Source organism: Trichechus manatus, unplaced genomic scaffold, assembly GCF_000243295.1.
Source record: "Trichechus manatus latirostris isolate Lorelei unplaced genomic scaffold, TriManLat1.0 scaffold00134, whole genome shotgun sequence".
Taxonomy (NCBI): Eukaryota; Metazoa; Chordata; class Mammalia; order Sirenia; family Trichechidae; genus Trichechus; species Trichechus manatus.
This window is the reverse complement of record NW_004444070.1, coordinates 322,343-343,535: the sequence shown is the minus strand read 5'-3', so window position 1 is coordinate 343,535 and position 21,193 is coordinate 322,343. Positions and strand designations below refer to the sequence as shown.

Below are 21,193 nucleotides of genomic sequence, written 5' to 3'. Positions count from 1 at the left end.
ATTTCCCTCGAGTTGGTTCCAACTTATAGTGACCCTATAGGACAGAGTAGAACTCCGCACAGGGTTTCCAAGGAACGGCTGGTGGACTTGAGTTTCCGACCTTTTGGTTAGCAGCCAAACACTTAACCACTGAGCAGCCAGGGCTCCATATATACGTATATATGTGTGTGTATATATTATATACACACACACAGTGTTTCAGAACACTTTACAGAGAGGAGCTGGTGCTGACACATGCGATTACCGAGCCCCTCAGTGATGTCTCTTCCCGACTACATAAGTCCTATCAGAGAAGCGACTGTAGCCGTTATTGTTTGAACCTGGAGCCCTTTGGGAGTGAATGGTGGGGCATGAATGATTCGTCAGGATCACAGGCGTGATGCGGACCGAGTGGTCACCCTGCCCGGGGGCGCTGATGTGACTCTGGTCTGCTTAGTCGTTTTCTCCAGTGGTTGACCCAACCGCTGAGCATCTAACTCTGCCGCCTCCGTGGATGTGCGTGCGCTTCGGAATCCCCTTCGTGCCCGTTGTCAAGTACACAGTGAATCCCGTGCACACGGGAGCTTCCCAAGTAAAACGCCAGTTGTGTGTTTTCCTCATCTGTTGCCTGAATTTGGCTTCGTGAGTGTGGTTTACACCTTACTCTATCCTGGCCTTATACACCAAGTCTCATTTTTGGGTAAATATTTAACCTTGGGGGTTGCCTGTGCATTTAATTGTAAAATTTTTATATAATTACATAATACAACTCAAATCAAACATTATTTACTTTCATGTGTATAACATCCTATGTATTATTTTCTTCAATTGTTTCAAGAATGAATGCAGTAAAAATATATATGTAACTAGTGTGTGTGTGTGTGTGTGTAGCATCTCACAATTCTTTCCCTGTTTTTCCCTCTCGTCTTCCCGCAGAGGGTGGCCCCCGCTTCGTAAAGACCTCATCGCCGTGAGGTGAGGCTAAGATGAGCATAACCAGTGACGAGGTGAACTTTTTGGTGTATCGGTATCTCCAGGAGTCAGGTAAGCAGCTTGCTTTCATCAACAGTAAGTGTATCTTCAACATGCTCCGTGCAGACGCTCAACTGTTGGCCCAAAGCAGGGTATAGCAAGAGAGGCACTGAGAACATTCTTTTTTGGTGTTGCTGTTATTGTTGAAAATATACACAGAACATACACCAATTCAGCAGTTTCTACATGTACAGTACAGTGACACTGATTACATTCTTCGAGTCGTGCAACCATTCTCACCATCCTTTTCTGAGTTGTTCCTCCCCCGTTAACATAAACTCAGTGCCCCCTACAGTTCCTACCACATATTTCGAGTTGTTGTCAATTTGATCCCATATAGATAGATCTTAAAAGAGCACAATGCTCAAGGCAGACATGCTTTACTAATTAAGCTAAACTGTTGTTTGGTTGGAGCCCTGGTGATGCAGTAGTTAAGAGCTCAGCTGCTAACCAAAAGGTTGGCAGTTGGAATCCACAGGCTGCTCCTTAGAAACTCTGTAGGGCAGTTCTCCTGTGTCCTGTAGGATCGCTATGAGTTGGGATCAACTCGACGGCTACGGATTTGATTTTGGTTTGGTTTAAAGAAGACTTCAGGGGATATTTTTGCTTAAAGGTTTAAAGATTATCTCAGGGCAGTAGTTTCAGCGGTTCATCCAGCCTCAGTGGCTCCAGAAAATCTGGATTCCATGATAATTTGAAATTCTGTTTTGCATTTTCCCCCTTTTGATCATGATTCTTCTATAGAATCTTTGATCAGAAGGTTCAGTAATGGTAGCTGGCACTATCTAGTTTGTCTGGTCTCATGACAAGAAGAGTCTTATTAAGAGCGTTCAAAGGGAGGAGAAAAGGTTCTGGGCCATCCTATCCTGGGAGTGGAGTGTAGGGGGTTTTTTTGTTCCCATGACATCTTTGTCCAGATGAAATCAGATTGAAGTTAGCCTCATGATGGAGGTGGAAAAAGGTGGACACTTGTAAAAACGGCGTGGAGGCAGTGTCTGACTTCCTTCAACCCCAGAAGGAGGAAGGAGAATCAAGGTTAACAGCCCAAGTCTGATTCCTATGAGGTGGAGGTCAGACATGCCTCCTCTCTCTGCCATCTTTAATAACTCTAACACCAACAGTCCCTTCTAAAGCACTCTACTTTTCTGTTGGATTTGATAACTCATTGCAGTGGCCACACAGAACTCACAGACAATAACTCACAATTATGGGGTTTATTGGGGAAGTAACAAGTTACAATTCAGGCTCAGGAAGACTCAGGATACAGTTCTTCCATCAGAACACTCAGGACACAGTTCTTCCATCAGAACAGCCTCTCCCCAGCCGTGCTTGCAGGCACGTCTCTCCCTGGCCCTAGGCATCTGCTCAAAGGCACTGAGCTTTCTCTGTCTGTGGGCTGGGAAGTCCTCTGTGCTGTCTCCTGCTGGGTCTCTCTCTCCTTCCTTGGTGGTGGCAGCCTCCTCCACTCTGCTCTGAAATGGGCTCTCTTTTAAGGAAAAACTGACCGATCCCCTTGGTGGGCTATAATTACCCTATCACACGGTCACCTGGGTGGGAGTTAAAAGACACCATGGCTAGAAAGGCCACACACAAAAGTAATTAATCGCTCAGCGATGCTGCTGTGTGCTCTTGGCCTGGGTTAGAGGGAGGGTGTTTGTGGGCTGGTGTCTATGTATGAAGCTGTTAGACTTAGCACCAGTGGGCGAATTTATCTCCATCTGGCACTGATCGTGCTCCCAGCTCCCATCCCTCATAAATGAACCCTAGGAGATTTTCTAAAGCCCAGGGATATTTCTGGTTTCTTCTGGCACTGTGGATTATGACCAAGTGGATTAAGTTAGGGCAAGTTGTTAAAGGGCCAGACAGGCACGTGTGTTTCTTGTTGACAGTGTGGACCTTGCATGTGACAGCTGCCATTCTTGGGGAGCAGGGCCTGGCTTTGACACTGACCAGGGACATTCCAGGAATACGTCATGTGATATAGCTGAGCCTTGGCTCTTTCCTTACAGGATACTGGGCTTTCCCCAAGCAGTGGATCCTAAATGCAGTTTAGGGAATCATTTTGTGGGATACTTGTTTACAATATTTAACAGACTTAGTTCTTTTTTTTTAAAATTAATTTGTAAAATGGAAAACAGGTTTTTTTATTATGTTAAATGTATGTGTAACAAAACATTGGCCATTTGCCCAGGTTTCACGTGTACAGTTCCAGTGACCTCAGTCACATTCATCACGCTGTGTAGCTGTCACCACTGTTTATTTCCAGGATTTTTCATCACCCTTAACAGAAGCTCAGTGTCCCCTAAGTAATGAGTCCCCCTTTCCTTCTCTCCCGCCCATTCCTGATAACCACTGATCAACTCTTGTCTTTATACACTTGTCTTTTCTCAATATTTCATAGAAGTGGGATCATACAGTATTTGTCCTTTTGTGACTGACTTGTTTCACTCAGGATCATGTTCTCAGGGTTCATCCAGGCTGTAGCTTGTATCAGGGTTTCATTTCTCTTTAGGGCGGAATAATATTCCATTGTATGTACTGTATTTTTATGCAAATAATGCACACCTTCTGGGATTGTTTGCCAGCTGCACCCTCACACACACACACACACACCCCGCCCCCAGGTATTTTCCTAAGTGCAGTATGCTAATTTTTTTAACAGCAACATGTGGAAGAGGATTGGCATGGAGTGCTTGTGAAGGTGCCTCATAGGGAGAGGGCGCGGCCGGCAAACCAATGCAGAAGGTGCACATTATTTGCATAAAATACGATGTTTACCATATTTTGTTTACCCATCCATCTGTTAATGGACACTTGGGTGGTTTCGCCTATTTGGCTTATCGTGGATAGTGCTGCAGTGAACATTGTTATATAGGTTTCTGTTTGTGTTCCTGCTTCCACTTCTTTTGGGTATATACCTAGGAGTGGAATTGCTGGATCAGATGGTAGTCCTGTGTTCAACTTTCTGACGAATCACCAAACTGTTTTCCACAGCAGCTGCACCATTTTACAATCCCAGCAGCAACGGATGAGGGTTCCAGTTTCGCCACATCCTTGCCAACACTTGTTATTTTCCATTTTTTTTTTTTGAGTCATAGCCATGTTAGTAGGTGCAAAGTGATAAAATGGAAAACTTTTAATGTTTTAATATACATACAAAATGACACTTATGAAAAAGCATCTTTGTTTCTACTCACCGGAAGAAATAAACCATTTCCAAAGCAGTGGGAACCCCTGTGTTTGACTCCCTGGTAGCATCCCCCCTTTCTCTCTTTGCACTAGTTACCATCCAGGTTTTGATGTTTATTAGCCCCATACATTTACACATGTGGTCAAATAAGTTCCTTTATGTAGCCTTTTGCCTTGGTTCTTTGAAAAAACAGCTTGAGAGAGTTTTCCCCTAACCCCTGAAGAGTTGCATTTGCCCTTGTTTTCTCCTCTAGAGGGTTTGTTACTTTTGTCCAGGTTGATTGACATTTTCTGTGTAAGCTGTAAACTACTTGGTTTGATACTTTCTGCCTGGCTCTGGGTTGCAGACTGCCCTGTGATTGGTATGTACCTTGCAGGGATTGGTCAATAGATTATGCAAATGAACTGACTGTAGCCTACTATGCAAATGAAGTGTCTGTGACGGGAATTGGTCAGTTTGTGACCCCGCTGGAAGGGGCTGTGTTTTGAAATTGACAAGGAGTTGTGTATATATGCAGCTGACCCCACAGAGGTTTTTAGAGACAGGAAGAAGGAGAGGGAAGTGAGAAGGAAGAAGAAGCAGGAAAGAGGAGGCAAGGAACCTCCTAAAAGAGCTGTAACACAGGTCAGGGGCTGTAACAGTGAAGACAGCAACAGGCCTGGAAGGGGCCCAGCAGCAGTAAGCCCAGAAGGGGTCCAGCATCAGAGTTGGTGATGACAGATGTCAGAGGAGCCTGTTCTCTGGGGGCCAAAAGGATGCCTGTCCTCGGGGCTGAGGGGAGACATGCCTGGCCGAGAGAAGGGCCTGCTTGCTTGCATGGCTGAGAGAGCTGTCCTGCACTGAAGAAGGGAGATGTGGCCGACATACTTCCTGATCCTGATGCCACGTTGTAGCCTGTTGAGCTTGACTGCGAGTTGTACCCTGTTACTTCCTTAATAAACCACTTAACTCTAAGTATAGTCTGTGAGTTCTATGTGGCCACTGCAATGAATTACTGAACTTAGCAGAGAAGTAGAGAGTGCCGTGGGAGGGATGACTGGTGTCAGAATTGGTAAAAAGGTTGGAGAGTGGAGCTGTGTCTGACCTCCACCTCATGGGAATCACCTATAGGCTGATTCTGATCTTTGTGGCCTTTGTCCCCTCCCTTTCGCCCCCCCAACCCCCGACGAAGGTTAGACAGGTTCTGATGTGACTACTACTATGGACCCTACTCCCACCATTTCACAACGTGTATCCCATTTTCAGATGTAACCCTAAGCGGTATGAAGTACTGTTTTTCTGTGTCTTGAGCTTTTCACACTTGGTGTCACGATGTGTCTATTCTGCATCTTGCGTTTGGGGAAGGAAAACCAATTTCCAGCCCCCACCTCCCAAATACTCTTTCAGTAGGTTTGAGGGGACCCCGTCTGAGATACCTAGACCCGAGATCTTGGAACAGTGAGAGGAGCAGGCACTGAAGCCAGAGGACGGCCCAAGCTCTGGCCCGTGAACCCCTCGTCGACCCCATCTGAGCCTGTTTCCCTGCATAAATGGTCACCTGGGCAAAAGCAATGAGGTCCAGAGAGCACTTAGCCCTGGGCTGTGCACGTTGTCAGCAAACCGCTCTCGCTGTCGAAGCCTCGGCGCCTGGCACTTGGGCCCCAGCCGGCATTGTCTGTGGAAGGTGTATGTTGTTTCTGCTGGTGTGTTGACTAGGCGTCACTGCAACATTGTACGTTCATTGCTGTTAGTTGCTGTCAAATTGATTCTGACTCATAGCGACCCCATGTGTGTCAGAGTGGACCTGCTCCATGGGGAAGCAGATTGCCAGGCCTGTCTTCCAAGGCACCTCTTGGGTGGGTTCAAACCGCCAGCCTTTCAGTTAGTAATCGAGCACTTAACCACTTGTGGTACCCGGGGACTCCTAGAACCTAGTATAAGTTACCTGTTGCTGTCAAGTCGATTCTGACTTGTAGCAACCCTGTTAGATAGAGTAGAACTGCCCCATAGGGTTTTGAAGGAGCTGCTGGTGGATTCGAACTGCCGTCCTTTTGGTTAGCAGCCAAGCTCTTAACCACTGCACCACCAGGGCTCCGTAGTATAACTAATTGATATATAAAACAAATATAGGCAATATATATATAATATATACAGTGTTGTATATAAAAACATGCACTACCTCACCCATATAAGTCATGGAAATAAAAACTAGTTTTAACACATTAACCTTAGAACATATGGGAATCACCTGAAGTACAAGTATTCTCCTATCTCAGAACTGATGAATTCTGAGATGTTTGCAAACAAAAATTCCATATAGAGAACCCTGCTTCCTCGTCGACTTTCAGCATTGAATTCGCGAGTGTTTTTTCTTAGGAACACCTCAGCACAGAGATACAATGAAATCAAAGTTAATATAAGCAGAATGTGCGAACAAGTCACAAATTGAAATTGTCACCGCTCTGTTTGTGAACATCAGGGTAGCTAAAACAGTTGCCCTTGAGTTGACTCTGACTCCTGAAGACCCAATGTGGCAGCGTAGAACTGTACTCCACAAGATTTTCAGTGGCTGATTTTTCAGAAGCAGATTGCCAGGCCTTTCTTCTGAGGTACCTCTAAGTGGACTTGAACCTCCAACCTTTTGGTTAGCAGCTGAACACTTAACTGCTTGCACCATCCCGGGACTTCTTTCAGGGTAACTAAAGGGTGTGAAGAGGAACATTTCTCTGTGACAGATCAAGGTCACCGCTGCCGCTCACCCCCAGGTCCTGGGGCAAGAGGTTTGCTGGTCCCTTTGAAAAAGCCCATTAATCTCCATCCCTCCCAGAAAGGTCTGACTTCCTTATTGAATTGTTTGTGTGTATTTGTTTCTTGTTTGTTTGCAAAGCTACTGTAACCAGGCAGCTGGCAAGAAGTGGTGGGATACAGCAATGGATAGAATTTCATATGTGTGAACTTTACATAACGTGCGTCGAATTCCTTTTCCCATTTGCCAGAGTTGTTAAATTAAAATCCCACACACTGAGTTGAGATTTAAGAAAGAGGTCATTGTGCTTTCTTCTAACCATTCATTCTCTGCCTTCTGGAATTGATTGGAGTACCCTGGCAAGGATATATTAAAAGGAAAAAGGGGAGGGAGGAAAAAAAAAAGAATAACATCTAATGGTTAAATAAGGTCGCTGGGTGGCACAACCAGTTTGCAATTGGCTGCTAACCTGAAGGTTGGTGGTTCAAACCCACCCAGTGCTGCCGTGGAAGAAAGGCCCGGCAAACTACTTCTGTAAAAATTACAGCCAAGAAAACCCTGTGGAGTAGCTCTGCTCTGTAACACATGGGTCACCATGTGTTGGAATTGACGTGACAACAACGGATTTGGCGTTTAATGGTTAAGTGTTCGTTTTGAGAGTGTTTTTTATGTTTATCTCAAATTCTAAGGTTTTAGTTGAGCAAATAATTTACTAAGCGCCCAGCAGGTCCAAAGAGTACCTTTTTCTCAGCCTGTTAATATTTCCTTCCTACCCTAAAAAGAAGCCTTTCCTCTTGACCGTACTCTCCCTTCAAGCATCTGTGCTCTCTCTTTTACCATCAAACTCAGGAAAAATAACTTCTACGTTCTGATAAATGATTCACTCCTCACCTCCTTCCTCTCTGGCTTTTTTCCACTGGTTCCAATGACCTGGTCCAAGAATAACTTCATGCATGCGAATCAGTATAAAGCTGATTCCCAGAAGGCAAAGATCAGTCATCTCTCATCTCCCCACATTCCAACTTCTTCATCATTTCTGACACCAGCCACCCACATGGCACCCTCTCTCTCTCTCTGTCCCTAGCAACCTGGGGCTAGGTCAGACCTGACAAGTTAAGTAGACACTGTCCTTGGGTTCATTAACTTGCTAGAACAACTCACAGAAGTCACAGAAGATATTATACTTACAAATACTGGTTTTACTATAGTAAAAGGATATAAATCAGGATCCTCATAAGGAAGAGATACAGGGGTGATGTCTGAGAGGGTCCCCAACACAGAGCTGCTGTGTCTCAGGGCACATTACCCTCCCTTCACCAACCAGTAAGCTCCCTGAGCCTTAGGGCTCCGGGCTTTTATTGACCAATCCTGCATGATAGGCTAAATCATGTCTCCTCGGGCTAGTTGATATCAGCCTTCCAGGTGAGTCTTTTCTGGTCTAGCCAGCCCCTGCTCACCAGCACCCCACTCCAGTGTTACCTGGAAGTCCCAGACTAAGGCCACCCAGTTATGCCAAGGGTTATTTCTCCGGAGCCAAGGACAAAGGCCGTGTTGGGATAAAACTAGGTCCTTTATCCCATAGCTGTCCTCAGTTGTCATGCAGCCTTGCCTGTGTGGTAGAAGGTGGGGTGGAGGTAGAAGGTGGATGGGAGGTGATCTTGCAGTGAGGCTGACAGCTGGCTTCCTGGGAGATCTGTTCTCTGCCTCACCCCCACCAGGGATGGACTCAGAATGTTCTGCCTACCACACCTTCACACGTGCATGGGGTGCCAGTTCCTAGAGCCGCAGGTGCCACTGGTCCTAGTTGTTGAGGTGTAGAGGGAACCCTGCTTCTCTGTTCTGCAGCCAAACGGACTCCTTTCCTGGCCATCCCTGTTGTATCCCCACCAACTTCATCTTCATCCCATCCCCCAAATATCGGTTGTATCACTTAGGATGCTTTAGGCTGCAAGTAAGAGACTTATCAACAGAGCGTGTATCGTCCCAGATAGTGAGGAGCCAGGAGGCAGTGGTCTCCCCTCCTTGCTTCTGAATTTAGCAACAGAAGTCAAGTCCATTTCTCATTCAGTATGAAAAGAGGGAACCCCAGCAAGTGGCTCCCCACAAGCCTATTGCTGTTGAGTTGATTTTGACTCATAGCGACCTTGTAGGACAGAGTAGAACTGCTCCATAGGTTTCTAAGGCTGTAGTCTTTATGAAAGAAGACTGCCACATTTCTCTCCCACGGAACAGCTGATGGGTTTGAACCGCCGACCTTTCTGTTAGCATAAGGATATTATATATTTCTTCTGGGGTTTTACTGCCAGGTTCACATTTTTGTTGTTATTAGGTGCTGTTGAGTCATCTCCAACTCATAGGAACCTTATGTATGACAGAAAGAAATGTTACCTGGTCCTGCGCCATCCTCATACTCGTTGCTATGTTTGAGCGCATTGTTGCAGCCACTGTGTCAGTCCATCTCGTTGAGGGTCTTCCTCTTTTTCACTGACCCTCTACTTTACCAGGCATGATGTTCTTGTGCAGGGATTGGTCCCTCCTGATAACACATCCAAAGTACGTGAGACTAAGTCTTGCCATCCTCGCTTCTAAAGAGCACTCTAGCTGTACTTCTTCCGATACAGATTTGTTCATTCCTCTGGAAGGCCATGGTATGTTCAGTGTTCTTCACCAACACCAAGATTTGAATGTGTCAGTTCTTCTTCGGTTTCTTTTTTTCATTGTCCAGCTTTTGCATGCATGGGAAGTGATGAAAAGATACTTTTAGCAGATATTCAATCATTCCCACGAACTTGAATGTTAGGGATAGTACCGTGCGTGGGACGGAACCACAGACTGGAATGAGGCGTAGCCTGGCAGGAGCTGCAGGCAAGATCACCGGCGATCTGGAATTGGGGAAAGAAAGGCGTGGTGGTGGAGGGTGGTGTGTGTGGAAAGGATTGTTAAGGCGCTGGAGCTGGCGCCCTATTCCTACCCCTGGAGAGGGAGGGATCGGAAGCTGCATCTATCAGAGGGGGTTGTGAAGGAGTTGAGGGCAAAGCAGACAGGGCACTGTGGCGAGCTCTCCGGCATTAGAGGTAGGCGTGGACGCAGGCGTTACTTGTGTTGGGGAAGGCTGCTCTCGACATCACCAGGGAGGAGCACAGCCACGGGCTGAGTGAATGGTTCTGGCCATTTCACATGAAGCAAGTCCCTTGTCCGTGGTGTGTCGTGCATGCAGGGCCAGCTCTGACAGGTGGAGACAGTTCCCTGTCTCGCTGGGTCACTGTCACACTTGGTTCTCAAGAGGAGAAAAGATCTGGAAGTTTAGGCTGGATTTTCCACAACAGCTAGATGGTGACGTGACTGTTCTTGAGGTCTCGGTTGACAACCTCCGAAGAGATCAATATGACTGTTCGTGGGGGACAGAGCCACTTCCCTGCCCCTTCCCACCCTCGTCTTATAATGCTTTCTTGTGTTAAATTTTTTATTAAGTTATAATTTACGTGCAATAAAATTCACCATTTTACTGTGCAGGTTAGCAAGTTTGGGCAAACGTTTATAGTCGTGTAACCGCCACCACAATTAAGACATAGAACACTTCCTTCACCCCCAGAAAATTCCCCCATACCCCTTTGTAGTCAGCTCCTCCCCCACTTCAAGCCAAGGCAACCACCAGCCTTGGTTTCTGTCCCTATGATTCTGAGTTTGCAGGAATCCCCCATGAATGGAGCCGTGCAGTGTGTAGTCTTTCACTCCTGATAATGCATTCGTGGAAGTCCCTGGGTGGTGCAGATAGTTGATGTGCTCACTGCTGTCTGAAAGGCTGGAGGTTCCGGTCCACCCAGAAGTGCCTGAGAAGGAAGGCTTGGCTACCTGCTTCTAAAAAGCAGCGATGGAAAACCCAATGGAGCACAGTTCTACTCTGACACACATTGGGTCACTGTGAGTCAGAGTTCCCGCAAAGGCAACTGATTTGGTTTCGGAGGTTTTTTTACGCATTTGTGATTCACTCGTGTTGTTACCTGCATCAGTACTTCATTCATCTTTATTGCTGAATCATATTTTTTTTAAACATTGTATTTTTGGTGAAGGTTTACAGAGCAGTTTAGATTCCCATTCAACTATTTCTGCACAGATTGTTCAGTGACATTGGTTACATTCTTCACAGTGCATGAACATTCTCATTTCCAGTCTGCTTGTTCTGTTTCCATTAATCTGTTTTCTCTACCCGCTTACATTCTTATCTTTGTTTTAAAGTAATTGTTGACCGTTTGGTCTCATATAGGTGATTTTTAAAGGAACACAGCACTCACAGGTGATATTCTTCATTTTGTGAGCCAATCTGTTATTTAGCTAAAAGGGACTTCAGAGGTCTAATTCTAGTTTAAGGACACATGAAACCCGTTGCCATCGAGTTGGTTCTGACTCATAGCGGCTCTATAGTTCAGAGTAGAACTGCCCTTTAGGGTTTCCAAGGAGCCGCTGATGGATTTGAACTGCTGGCCTTTTTGGTTAGCAGCCATAGCTCGCCGCAGCTCTTAACCACTGTGCCTCCAGGGCTCCTTAAAGATGTGTAGTGTTTGTTTGAGAAACATCTAGGTCGTTTACAGTTTTGGTGATTAATCATAAAGCTACCAGAAACATTTGTGTACAGGTATTTTGTGTGAAGATTGGTTTGCAGTCCTCTGGGGTAGATACCTAAGAGTGAGATAGCTGGGTTGTGTGGTCAGTGTAGGTTTAACTTTATAAAAAACGACTGCCTCCTTTTCTGTCTGACTCGGCAGCAAAGCGCTTAGTAAACCTCATTGGTTTTATAGGTTGATTTGAGTTGCAAAGCTAATTTGTCCCCGTAGGGCAAAGTATATTGGAAAATAGGTAACAGGACCTTAGCTCTGGCATATTTATCTGCAGGATACTGATGAAGTTTTACATTTCCTCTTTGGGTTTAAAATTAGCCTGCATGAGCCTGTATGGGGTCACCGTTTCCCTGCCGTGAACGCTGGCGCAAATCAGCTGAGTGGGCAGCGTCCTGGTTTGCGAACACTCTCCTCCTTGGACGACATGGCTGGTCCACCTTTCTGCGTACAGCCCTGGTTTGTGAACTCTCTCCTCCTTGGACGACATGGCTGGTCCACCTTTCTGCATACAGATTGAGAGCTCTGGAGCCCAGATGGCCAGTTAGCCAGGCGCCTGCAGGCTGGGCTCTAGGGCAAACCTGGAAACTCCCTGCATCTGTGCACCTATCCAAGGTATTAAAGCCGCTGAAAATCTGGTGCACTCTTTCCCCATCTTGAATGTGTGTGGGTGGAGTTCAGCACACCACCAGGAGAAACCACGCACTTGATAAAAACCATTTAATGATGGAGGTGGTTACTGTGCCGGTCAACAGAAACACCCGTGAGAAGTAGAATTTCACCCGTTTGCCAGGTCCAACTGTTTTACCGGTTATGTTGTCGCCGGCAGTTGGACTGCTAATGCTGTTCTGATTGTAAACAGTTTACATAATAAAACGAGCTTGTCATAGTGATACGTGGTTAAAATTCATTTATCATCTGTTCGGACTCGCAGGAGTGGTTAACCACTTTCTTCATTGTGAGGATTTCAAGACCCTTGAGTAGGATGGAAGACCCCTTCTGTGCTGAAACTTTTCTTTTTTTTTAATTCTTGTATTTTAAGTGAAGGTTTACAATTCAAGTTAGTCTCTCATACAAAAATTTATACATACATTCTTATGTGACCCTAACTGCTTTCCCGATACTGTGACAGCACTCTCCTCCTTTCCACCCCGGATTTCCCACGTCCATTCAACCAGCTCCTGACCCTCTCTGTCTTCTCATCTCACCTCTGGACAGAAGCTGCCCATTTAGTCTCATGTATCTACTTGAGCTAAGAAGCACACTCTTCACAGGTATCATTTTATGTCCCATAGTCCAGTCTAATCTTTGTCAGAAGAGTTGGCCTCGGGAATGGTTTTAGTTTTGGGTTAACAGAGAGTCCAGGGGCTGTGTCTTCCAATGTCCCTCCAGTCTCAGTCAGACCATTAAGTCTGGTCTTTATACGTGAATTTGGGTTCTGCACCCCACCTTTCTCCTGCTCCATCAGGGACTCTCTGTTGTATTCCCTGTTAGGGTGGTCATAGGTGGTAGCCAGGCACCATCTAGTTCTTCTCGTCTCAGGCCGATGAAGTCTCTGGTTTATGTGGCCCTTTCTGTATCTTGGGCTGATATGTTCTTTGTGTCTTATAACTTGTTTTCTGATTCGCCATGATTCATAGTTAAAAGGCCAGTCTCTTACACATATTCATTGTGTCTCCACTAAAATCACCGTATATGGGCTATTTGGAGTCGGGAGTAGTGGTCTAAACATCTGCGCGTCACGTGGGCTCAGTCTTAACTAAAGAGCCAACATCCTAGCAAGCATGATTCTATACACGTACCTAGCTAGGTAGCATTACAAATGCCTTCTTTTATTTACATGATCATGGTTAAGAACTCAGCTGCTAACCAAAATATTGGCAGTTCAAATCCACTAGCTGCTCCTTGGAAACCCTATGGGGCAGTTCTGCTCTGTCCTGTAGGGTCGCTAGGAGTCAGAATTGACTTGATAGCAGCAGGTTTGGTTTGGTTTTTATACATAGTATCCCTGGGTGGCACAAATTGTTGAGCGCTCAACTGCTAGCCTAAAGGTTGGCATTTTGAACCCATCCAGAGGCGCCTTGGAAGACAGGCCTGGTGATCTGCTTCTGAAAGGTCACGGCCTTGTAAGCCCTATGGAGCACAGTTGTACTCTGCACGCGTGAGGTCGCCATGAGTTGGAGTCAACGGCCCCTAACAACAACAGCATACATAGTTCTGGGAGTCCTGAGTGGTGCAAATGCTTAATCCACTCAGCTGCTAACCAAGAGTTTGGAGGTTTGAGTTCAAACGGTGGTACCTCAGAAGAAAGGTCTTGTGATCTACTTCCAAAAAGTCAGCCTTAAAATAAAAGTCCCACACAGAATTACAGGTAAGAAAGTTCGTGTGCAGATTATTCCAGAGTTCGGGAAATTCATCTCAAAAAGAAGCAAGGGGGCTGCTTTAGTACCACAGGAACATTATTACATTTTAAGGGCTTTTTATAGAACTGTATAAACGGTCGTCGGGGTAAGTCCTGGGTATACACCCTGTCATTTATAAGACAAAATCTGGCCATTTTGAAATTAAACAGAAAATAGCAGCTTTATTCGTAATAACTATATACTGGAAACATCCCCAACGTCCTTCAGTGGGTGAGTGGTTAAACAAACATTGGTACACCTACACCATAGAATACTGCTCAGTCATAAAAAGCAACCACCTGGATGAATCCCCAGAGAATTAATGCTGAGTGAAACAAGTCAGTCCCAGAAGGTCACCTGCTGCATGGTTCCGTTCTCGGAACATTCTCGAAGTGACAGAAGTGTAGAGATGGAGGACAGATCAGTGGTTGCTGTGGATTAGGAGTGTCAGCCGAGGTTGGGGTGGGTGTGACTGTAAAGAGGTCCCAGGTGGAGCTCTTTCGTTGGGATGGAGTGGTTTTGTATCTTGACTCTTGCCCTTGAGTCAATTCCAGCACATGGCGACCGCGTGTGTTGGCAAAGTAGAACTGTGCTCCATAGCGTTTTCTTGGCTGTAGTCTTTGCAGAACCCCTTTGCCGGCCTTTTCTTCCGCAGCACTGCTGGGTGGGTTCAAACCACCAACCTTTAGGTTAGTACTTCCGTGCAACCAGTGCCACCTTGGGACCTGTTTTGACTCTGGAGGTGGTTAAACAAATCTACGTATAGGATGAAATTGCATAGACTAGATACACACTGAGGAGCCCTGGTGGCACAGTGGTTAAGCACTTAGCTACTAACTGAAAGATCGGTAGTTCGAACCCACCAGCAGCTCCGGGGGAGGAAGATGTGGCAGTCTGCTTCCGTAACGATTACAGCCTTGGAAACCCTGTGGGGCAGTTCTGCCCTGTCCAGTCGAGTTGCTGTGAGTTGGAATCAACTCAGCAGCAGTGGGTTTTGGGGGTTTAATCTTTACAGAACCAGTTCGCTGGGCCTTTCTTCCTCAGTACTGCTGGGTGGCTTCGAACCGCCAACCTTTAGGTTAGTGGTCCAGTACAAACTGCACCACATAGGGACCTATTTTGACTGTGGAGGTGGATCAGCAAATTTGCATATAGGATAAAATTGTATAAACTAGACACCCACCCACGTAAGGAGCCCTGGTGGTGCAGTGGTTAAGCGCTCAGCTGCGAACTGAAAAGTCGGTTGTTCAAACCCACTAGCCGCTACTTGGGAGAAAGATGAGGCAGTCTGCTTTCCATAAAGATTATAGCCTTGGAAACCCTGTGGGGCAGTTGTACTCTGTCCTGTAGGGTTACTATGAGTCAGTATCGACTCGATGGCAACAGGTACGGGTAGACGCACATGCACGCACACACAATGAATGTAGGTGAGAGATGGTAAAAATGAAATAGGGTTTGCAGTCCAGCCATCAGTAATGTTCCGATGCCCCGTTTCCTGGTTTTTGTTACCTACTGCAGCTCCATAAGACATCACCGGAAGGGGGAGCTGGGAGAAAGGTACGTGGAACTCTTGGTCCTATTTTTGCACCTTTATGTGAGTCCCTAATCCAGTCAAAATGCAAAGTTTAAAGAAAATTAAACGAGTAATAAAGATAATTTTAGGCTTCCATTGTCTGGGAACCTTTGCGTGTGATAGAGAAAGAGGGTAGTCAGCATGGCAGAAGCAGCACGCAGACATTTTAATTAAATTGTGCAGGTCATTAGCCACCTCGTGGACTGAGGTTTCCATGGGGCTGTTCTTTTCTGTGATGGATTCCAGCAGCAGCCACATCCATTTAGAAATGCATGGCTGCACACACATTCTGGGGCTTTTGGATACAGAAGAATAATGAAAAGCCATCTGAAGATGAAAAGCCATTGTTGTATGAATATAGCTTGAGGTGTGGCATCCTTGGGATTTCAGCAAACGGAGCTGTGGGCCTTACCTGCAGTGTCATTCCCCCTCCACTTCCTGGGGGTTGTCATGATTAGAATTTCTGCATTTTATTGGTGTTTGAGTTTCCTGGGGTTGTTTGTTGCCATCAAGTCGATTCTGACTCACAGTGACCTTATGGACAACAGAACAAAACATTGCCCAGTCCTGCACCATCCTCACCATCGTTGCTATGTTTGAGCCCATTGTTGCAGCCACTGTGCCAGTCCATCTCATTGAGGGTCTTCCTCCTTTTCACTGACCCTCTACTTTACCAAGCATGATGTCCTTCTCCAGGGACTGACCCCTCCTGCTAACATGTCCTAAGTACGTGACACAAGGTCTCGCCATCCCCCCTTCTAAAGGAGCATTCTGGCTGTACTTCTTCCAAGACAGATTTGTTCGATCTTCTGGCAGCCCATGGTATCTTTAGTATTCTTCGCTAACACCATAATTCAGATGCATCGATTCTTCTTCCATCTTCCGTATGCATTGTCCAGCTTCCCCACGCATATGAGACGATTGAAACACCATGGCTTGGGTCAGGCACACCTTAGTCTTCAAGGTGACATCTTTGCTTTTCAGCACTTTAAAGAGATCTTTTGCAGCAGATTTGTCCACTGCAGTGCGTCTTTTGATTTCCTGATGGCTGCTTCCATGGGTGTTGATTGTGGATCCAAGTAAAATGAAATCCTTGACAACTTCAGTATTTTCTGTTTAGTATCATGTTGCTTATTGGTCCAGTTGTGAGGATTTTTGTTTTCTTGATGTTGCGTTTCCTGGGGCAGCCGTAACAAAGTACCGCACACTGGGTGGCCTACGCCAACAGAAATGTATCCTTTCCTGGTTCTAGAGATTAATAGCCCAAATTCAAGGTGTCCACAGAGCCGTGTTCTCTCCAAAGGCTCTAGACGAAGCTCCTATCTCTCTTGGCTTCTGGGAGCCCAGACATTCCCTGGCTGGTGGCTGATCACTCCAGTCTGCCTCCGTTGTAACGTGGCCATCTCCCTGCGCATCCTTCGTGTGTCTCTGCTCTTCTTTTTTAAGGAGAACGCTTTTATTGCATTGGGACCCACCCTCCTGCAGTGTGACCTCCTGTTAACTGGTGACATCTGCAAAGACCATGTTCCCAAACAAGGTCACGGGTACTGGAGGTCAGGACCTCAACATAAATTTTGGGAAGAACCTGTGACAGGTGGGGCCCGTAGTCACGGAATCGACTGCCTTTTTAGGGGGGAACGGTCTGTGCTTGGCTGCTTCTCCACACTGTTCTCCGTACGTTTTAAAATGTTTTAAAAGTACCTCCTTGTGACTGTTAGCCTGCAGGGTTCTAGCCCAGGTAAGTGTTTAGCCTTAGAGACATGGTTGGAGTTGAGGCTCCGAATTCCTGGAGGTATTCCGAGCGGCCACAGCTCAGTGGCTATCCAAGGCGCTCAGCCGCTTCACGTAGAGCTGGGTGTCTCCCTCTCGGCCCTATTGACATTTGGGGCCAGACAGTCTCCCCTTGCTTGAAAACCACTGATTTAAATCCTTCAGTTGTGGGCTTTTTTTCCCTTCTAACCATCTTTTCTGGGTAGGTGGCATTTCCTGGGATCCAGATTCCTTCACCCCGTCTCTGTCTTACCTGCTCCTGAGTGGGATTTTTCTTCCTTTGGCTGCAGAACTCAACAGACGTTACCATTGAGCAAAGTGCAGCCCACGGCTTTATTCATTTTGTCCGGACTATTTTTCTCTAGAGGAAGGGGAAAGTCTGCCAGAAGCATCCTCTAGCAGATAATCAAATAATTGAGAGCAGCCGACTTTCCATCTGATTTTTCTTGGCACCTACCGAGTAGGTTAGATGACCAGGAAAAGGGTGTTACTCTTAATATTTGTGGATAATGGCGTCTACAGAAATCATTAAGCGACTCTGCCCATGGTAATTCTAGCAGCTGACAAATTCCTGGGTAGGTTTCTCTGTGTTTCCTTGGACCCTGGAATGCCTTCTTATGCAAGACACGTTTCCACGGATTCAGGCAGTCATTGTAATGGCTCAGCTATCTTCATTTAAACAAAAATTCAAGGCTTCTTGTTCAGCTCAGTCGCTAAAAATATACTTTGACTGCGGCAGCTCTTTTACATTGCTAATGTGTGTCCCTGTTTAAAAAGAATCTTTATGAAACGTGGAAGGCAGGCATTCCTTTGAGGGAGTGGTATCCTTTGCTCTAGAAATAATAATAGAAAATATTAATTTTTACCAAATACTAAATGAGGAAGACCTGAATAATCTTTCCATATTAGTAGAGGATGAAAGTACCTTTAAAACCGTATAAAACAGTAACATCTCATATCGTAATGTGACCCATACGTTACATACGGTACATTACATACATATAGTACATAAACATAGTACATTTGTGGTGGTGTTGGGAGGGCGGTGTTGGTTTAGTGGTAGAATACTTGCCTTCCATGCAGGAGACCTAGGTTCAGTTCCCAGCCAGTGCACCTCATGTACAGCTACCACGCATCTGTCAGTGGAAGCTCGTGTATTGCTGTGATGCTGAACAGGTGTCAGTGGAGCTTCCAGACTAAGATGGACTAGGAAGAAAGGCCTGACAATCAGCCATGAAAACCCTGTGGACTACAGCAGTCCAGTCTGCAGCCGATCATGGCGCAGGACCAGACACTGGTCTATTCCATTATGCATGGGGTTGCTGTGAGTCCGGTGCTGACTCAAGCGCAGCTAACAATGGCAGCAGAGTTGGGACCCCCTAAGACCATCCTCAGACTCGATGACTCACTGAAAGGACTCCCAGGACTCGGAAGCTATACTACTCATGGTTACGGTTTATTACAGCAAAAGTATACCAAAGAAGGGAGCCCTGGTGGCACAGTGGTTAAAGTGCTCAGCTGCTAACCAAAAGGTCGGCGGTTTGAAACCACCAGCCACTCCGTGGGTCTGCTTCTGTAAAGTTTTTTGGCCTTGGAAACCCTGTGTGGCAGCTCTACTCTGTCCTGTAGGGTCGCTGTGAGTCAGAATCAACTCAACGGCAGTGGGTTTGGTTTATACCAAAGAAGATCAGCAAAAGGAAGAGGTGCATGGGGCAAAGTCCAGGAAAGGCCAGATGCAAGCTTCCAGTGGAATTGCATGGATACACGCCATGCTGCCAGCAACGATGGGAGTGTTGCCAACCAAGGAACCTTACTTAAGCAGTGGTGCAGAGAGTTTTCATTGGGGTCAGTCACATAGGCTAACAGAGGAGAACTTGTGGAGAACTCAGGATGATTCTAACCATCCAGACTTCCCTAGTCCTAATCTGATTTTAAATCTGAGTTGTGCTTGTTAGCATTTTTTATAACATTGAAGAGCTCGGCTGCTAACCAAAAGGTTGTGTATATGTTATGCTTCAATTAAAAAAAAAAAAATCTTAAACCAGTGTAGGACACCCATGCCTTTCATTTACCAGTCCAGTTACCACTGAGCCAACTCCAACGCGTGGCAACCCCATGAACATCAGAGTAGAACTGTGCTCCATAGTGTTTTCCGTGGCTGATTTTTCAGTAGATTGCCAGGCTGGTCTTTTGGGCTGCCTCTGGGTGGACTTGAACTGCCCCATCGGGTTTTCTTGGCTGTAATCTTTATGGGAGCAGATTGCCAGGTCTTCTTCCCCCAGAGCCGCCGGGTGGGTTTGAACTGCGTCTTTCAGTTAACAGCCAAGCGCTTAACCATTGCACCACCAGGGCTCCTTTGCCTTTCATTTAGACGAGCGTAAAACATCAGACTAGTCTAGCCTCGTGGCATTAGTAATTCACTGTCCTCCACCAACTAAGGCACTCTGGTGGCACAGTGGTTAAGAGCTCGGCTGCTAACCAAAAGGTTGGCAGTTTGAATCCACCAGCCACTCCTTGGAAATCCTATGGGGCAGCTCTACTCTGTCCTAGAGGGTCTCTGTGAGTCGGAATCAACTCAATGAACTCGACGGCACTGGGACCACCAACTGAGCATATCCATTCGCCTTAGTAGAAGACCATTGGTGGAGGATTGCAGACTTTCAACTTCCACATCCAATGTGTGAATGCTGTGCAGGAACCTGTATTAAGTGCTAATTGTTTAATCACAAACCCTCTTGTAGTGGTGCTAGTTACAGACAAGCCCCTCTTCATTAGAAAAGAGTGTTTTCCTAAATTGTTCTGGTCTGATTTATAACAACTTACAGTAGCAAATGGAATCGGCGAGAAGTTGCTATTTCTTAGTTTCCAGATGTTCATTCCCATCCTGACTACCCCGGGGTCCCAGTGCATTTTCAGCTGAGCCATCTTTTCTGAGTTTACTGGTATAATTTGCGTGGGTGTAAAGCTAAAATCCCACCCTCCGTCATTCGTTTTAACCAGTTCTTTTAAAGTTATATCAGAGTAGAAAAAACCGTATTTCCACCAAGCTTGTAGAAGAAAAGTTTTAAAACTAGCTAAGTTCATAAATCAAGGCTTGCCATTCTTGTGGTCACTGCTTTGTTAGAGAAAAAGGAAGGCAAGTTAGAATGAAAATCAGCTGAGTGTTTATAGATAACAGTTGTTTAGATATGTGCATTGTGCAATATTGGCAAGCAATTTCCACTAGCATTAACATCAAAAAAGGTTAGATTCTGCTGGAGATCCTGACTTAAGCCATCACTTCCTGCTCTAAAAATGGGTGATGATATGAAAAGGTCTGAAAGTTCACGTTTCCTGTTTTAGATCAAATGAAATAGCCACTTACCAAGGGGCCTTTCTTCAAAGCTCATTCACCATTACAGTCCAGACTGCTCTGAAGTTCTCACAGGCCCTTAAAAGTGGCCTGCATTGATGTATTTTGTTTCCTGCCAAATTCCATTCCCTTTCTTCCTTTCCAGACAAATAGCAAGCCATTGGATCTGTAACACAGCATTGCCCTTTTCCCCATCTCCCTGGACATTTGTTTACTTGTGCGTCCTTCTCCATCCACTTCTTAAATGTTGTTTCCCACCAAGACGATGTCCTTTTCCTTCCCTCCTTCATCTGTGTTTGCAGTCAACGTACTGCTCTCTACCAAGTCTAGGTGTCCATCCTCAACCTCTCCATCAACCCCATGTCTGTGCATCCATCCCCAACTTTTCCATCGACCCCAAGTGTGGGCATCCATCCCAGCCTCTCCATCAACCCCAAGTCTGGGCATCCATCCCCATCCTCTCCATCGACCCCACGTCTAGGCATCCATCCTCAACCTCTCCATCGACCCCACGTCTGGGCGTCCATCCCCAACCTCTCCATCGACCCCAAGTCTGG

The 21,193-nt window shown here is 46.1% G+C and overlaps 1 protein-coding gene across 4 annotated transcripts in view; it reads left to right on the top strand.

The window, feature by feature from the left end:
- TBL1X (transducin beta like 1 X-linked) overlaps positions 1–21,193 on the top strand; it is a 226,795-nt gene that overhangs the window by 153,065 nt on the left and 52,537 nt on the right. For all 4 annotated transcript variants that reach the window (XM_023739421.1, XM_023739423.1, XM_023739422.1 and 1 more), the window contains one exon: positions 916–1,023. In XM_023739421.1, coding sequence (XP_023595189.1) covers positions 966–1,023 — 58 coding nt within the window. In that variant the 5' untranslated portion in view covers positions 916–965. The remainder of the gene's footprint in view (positions 1–915; positions 1,024–21,193) is intronic.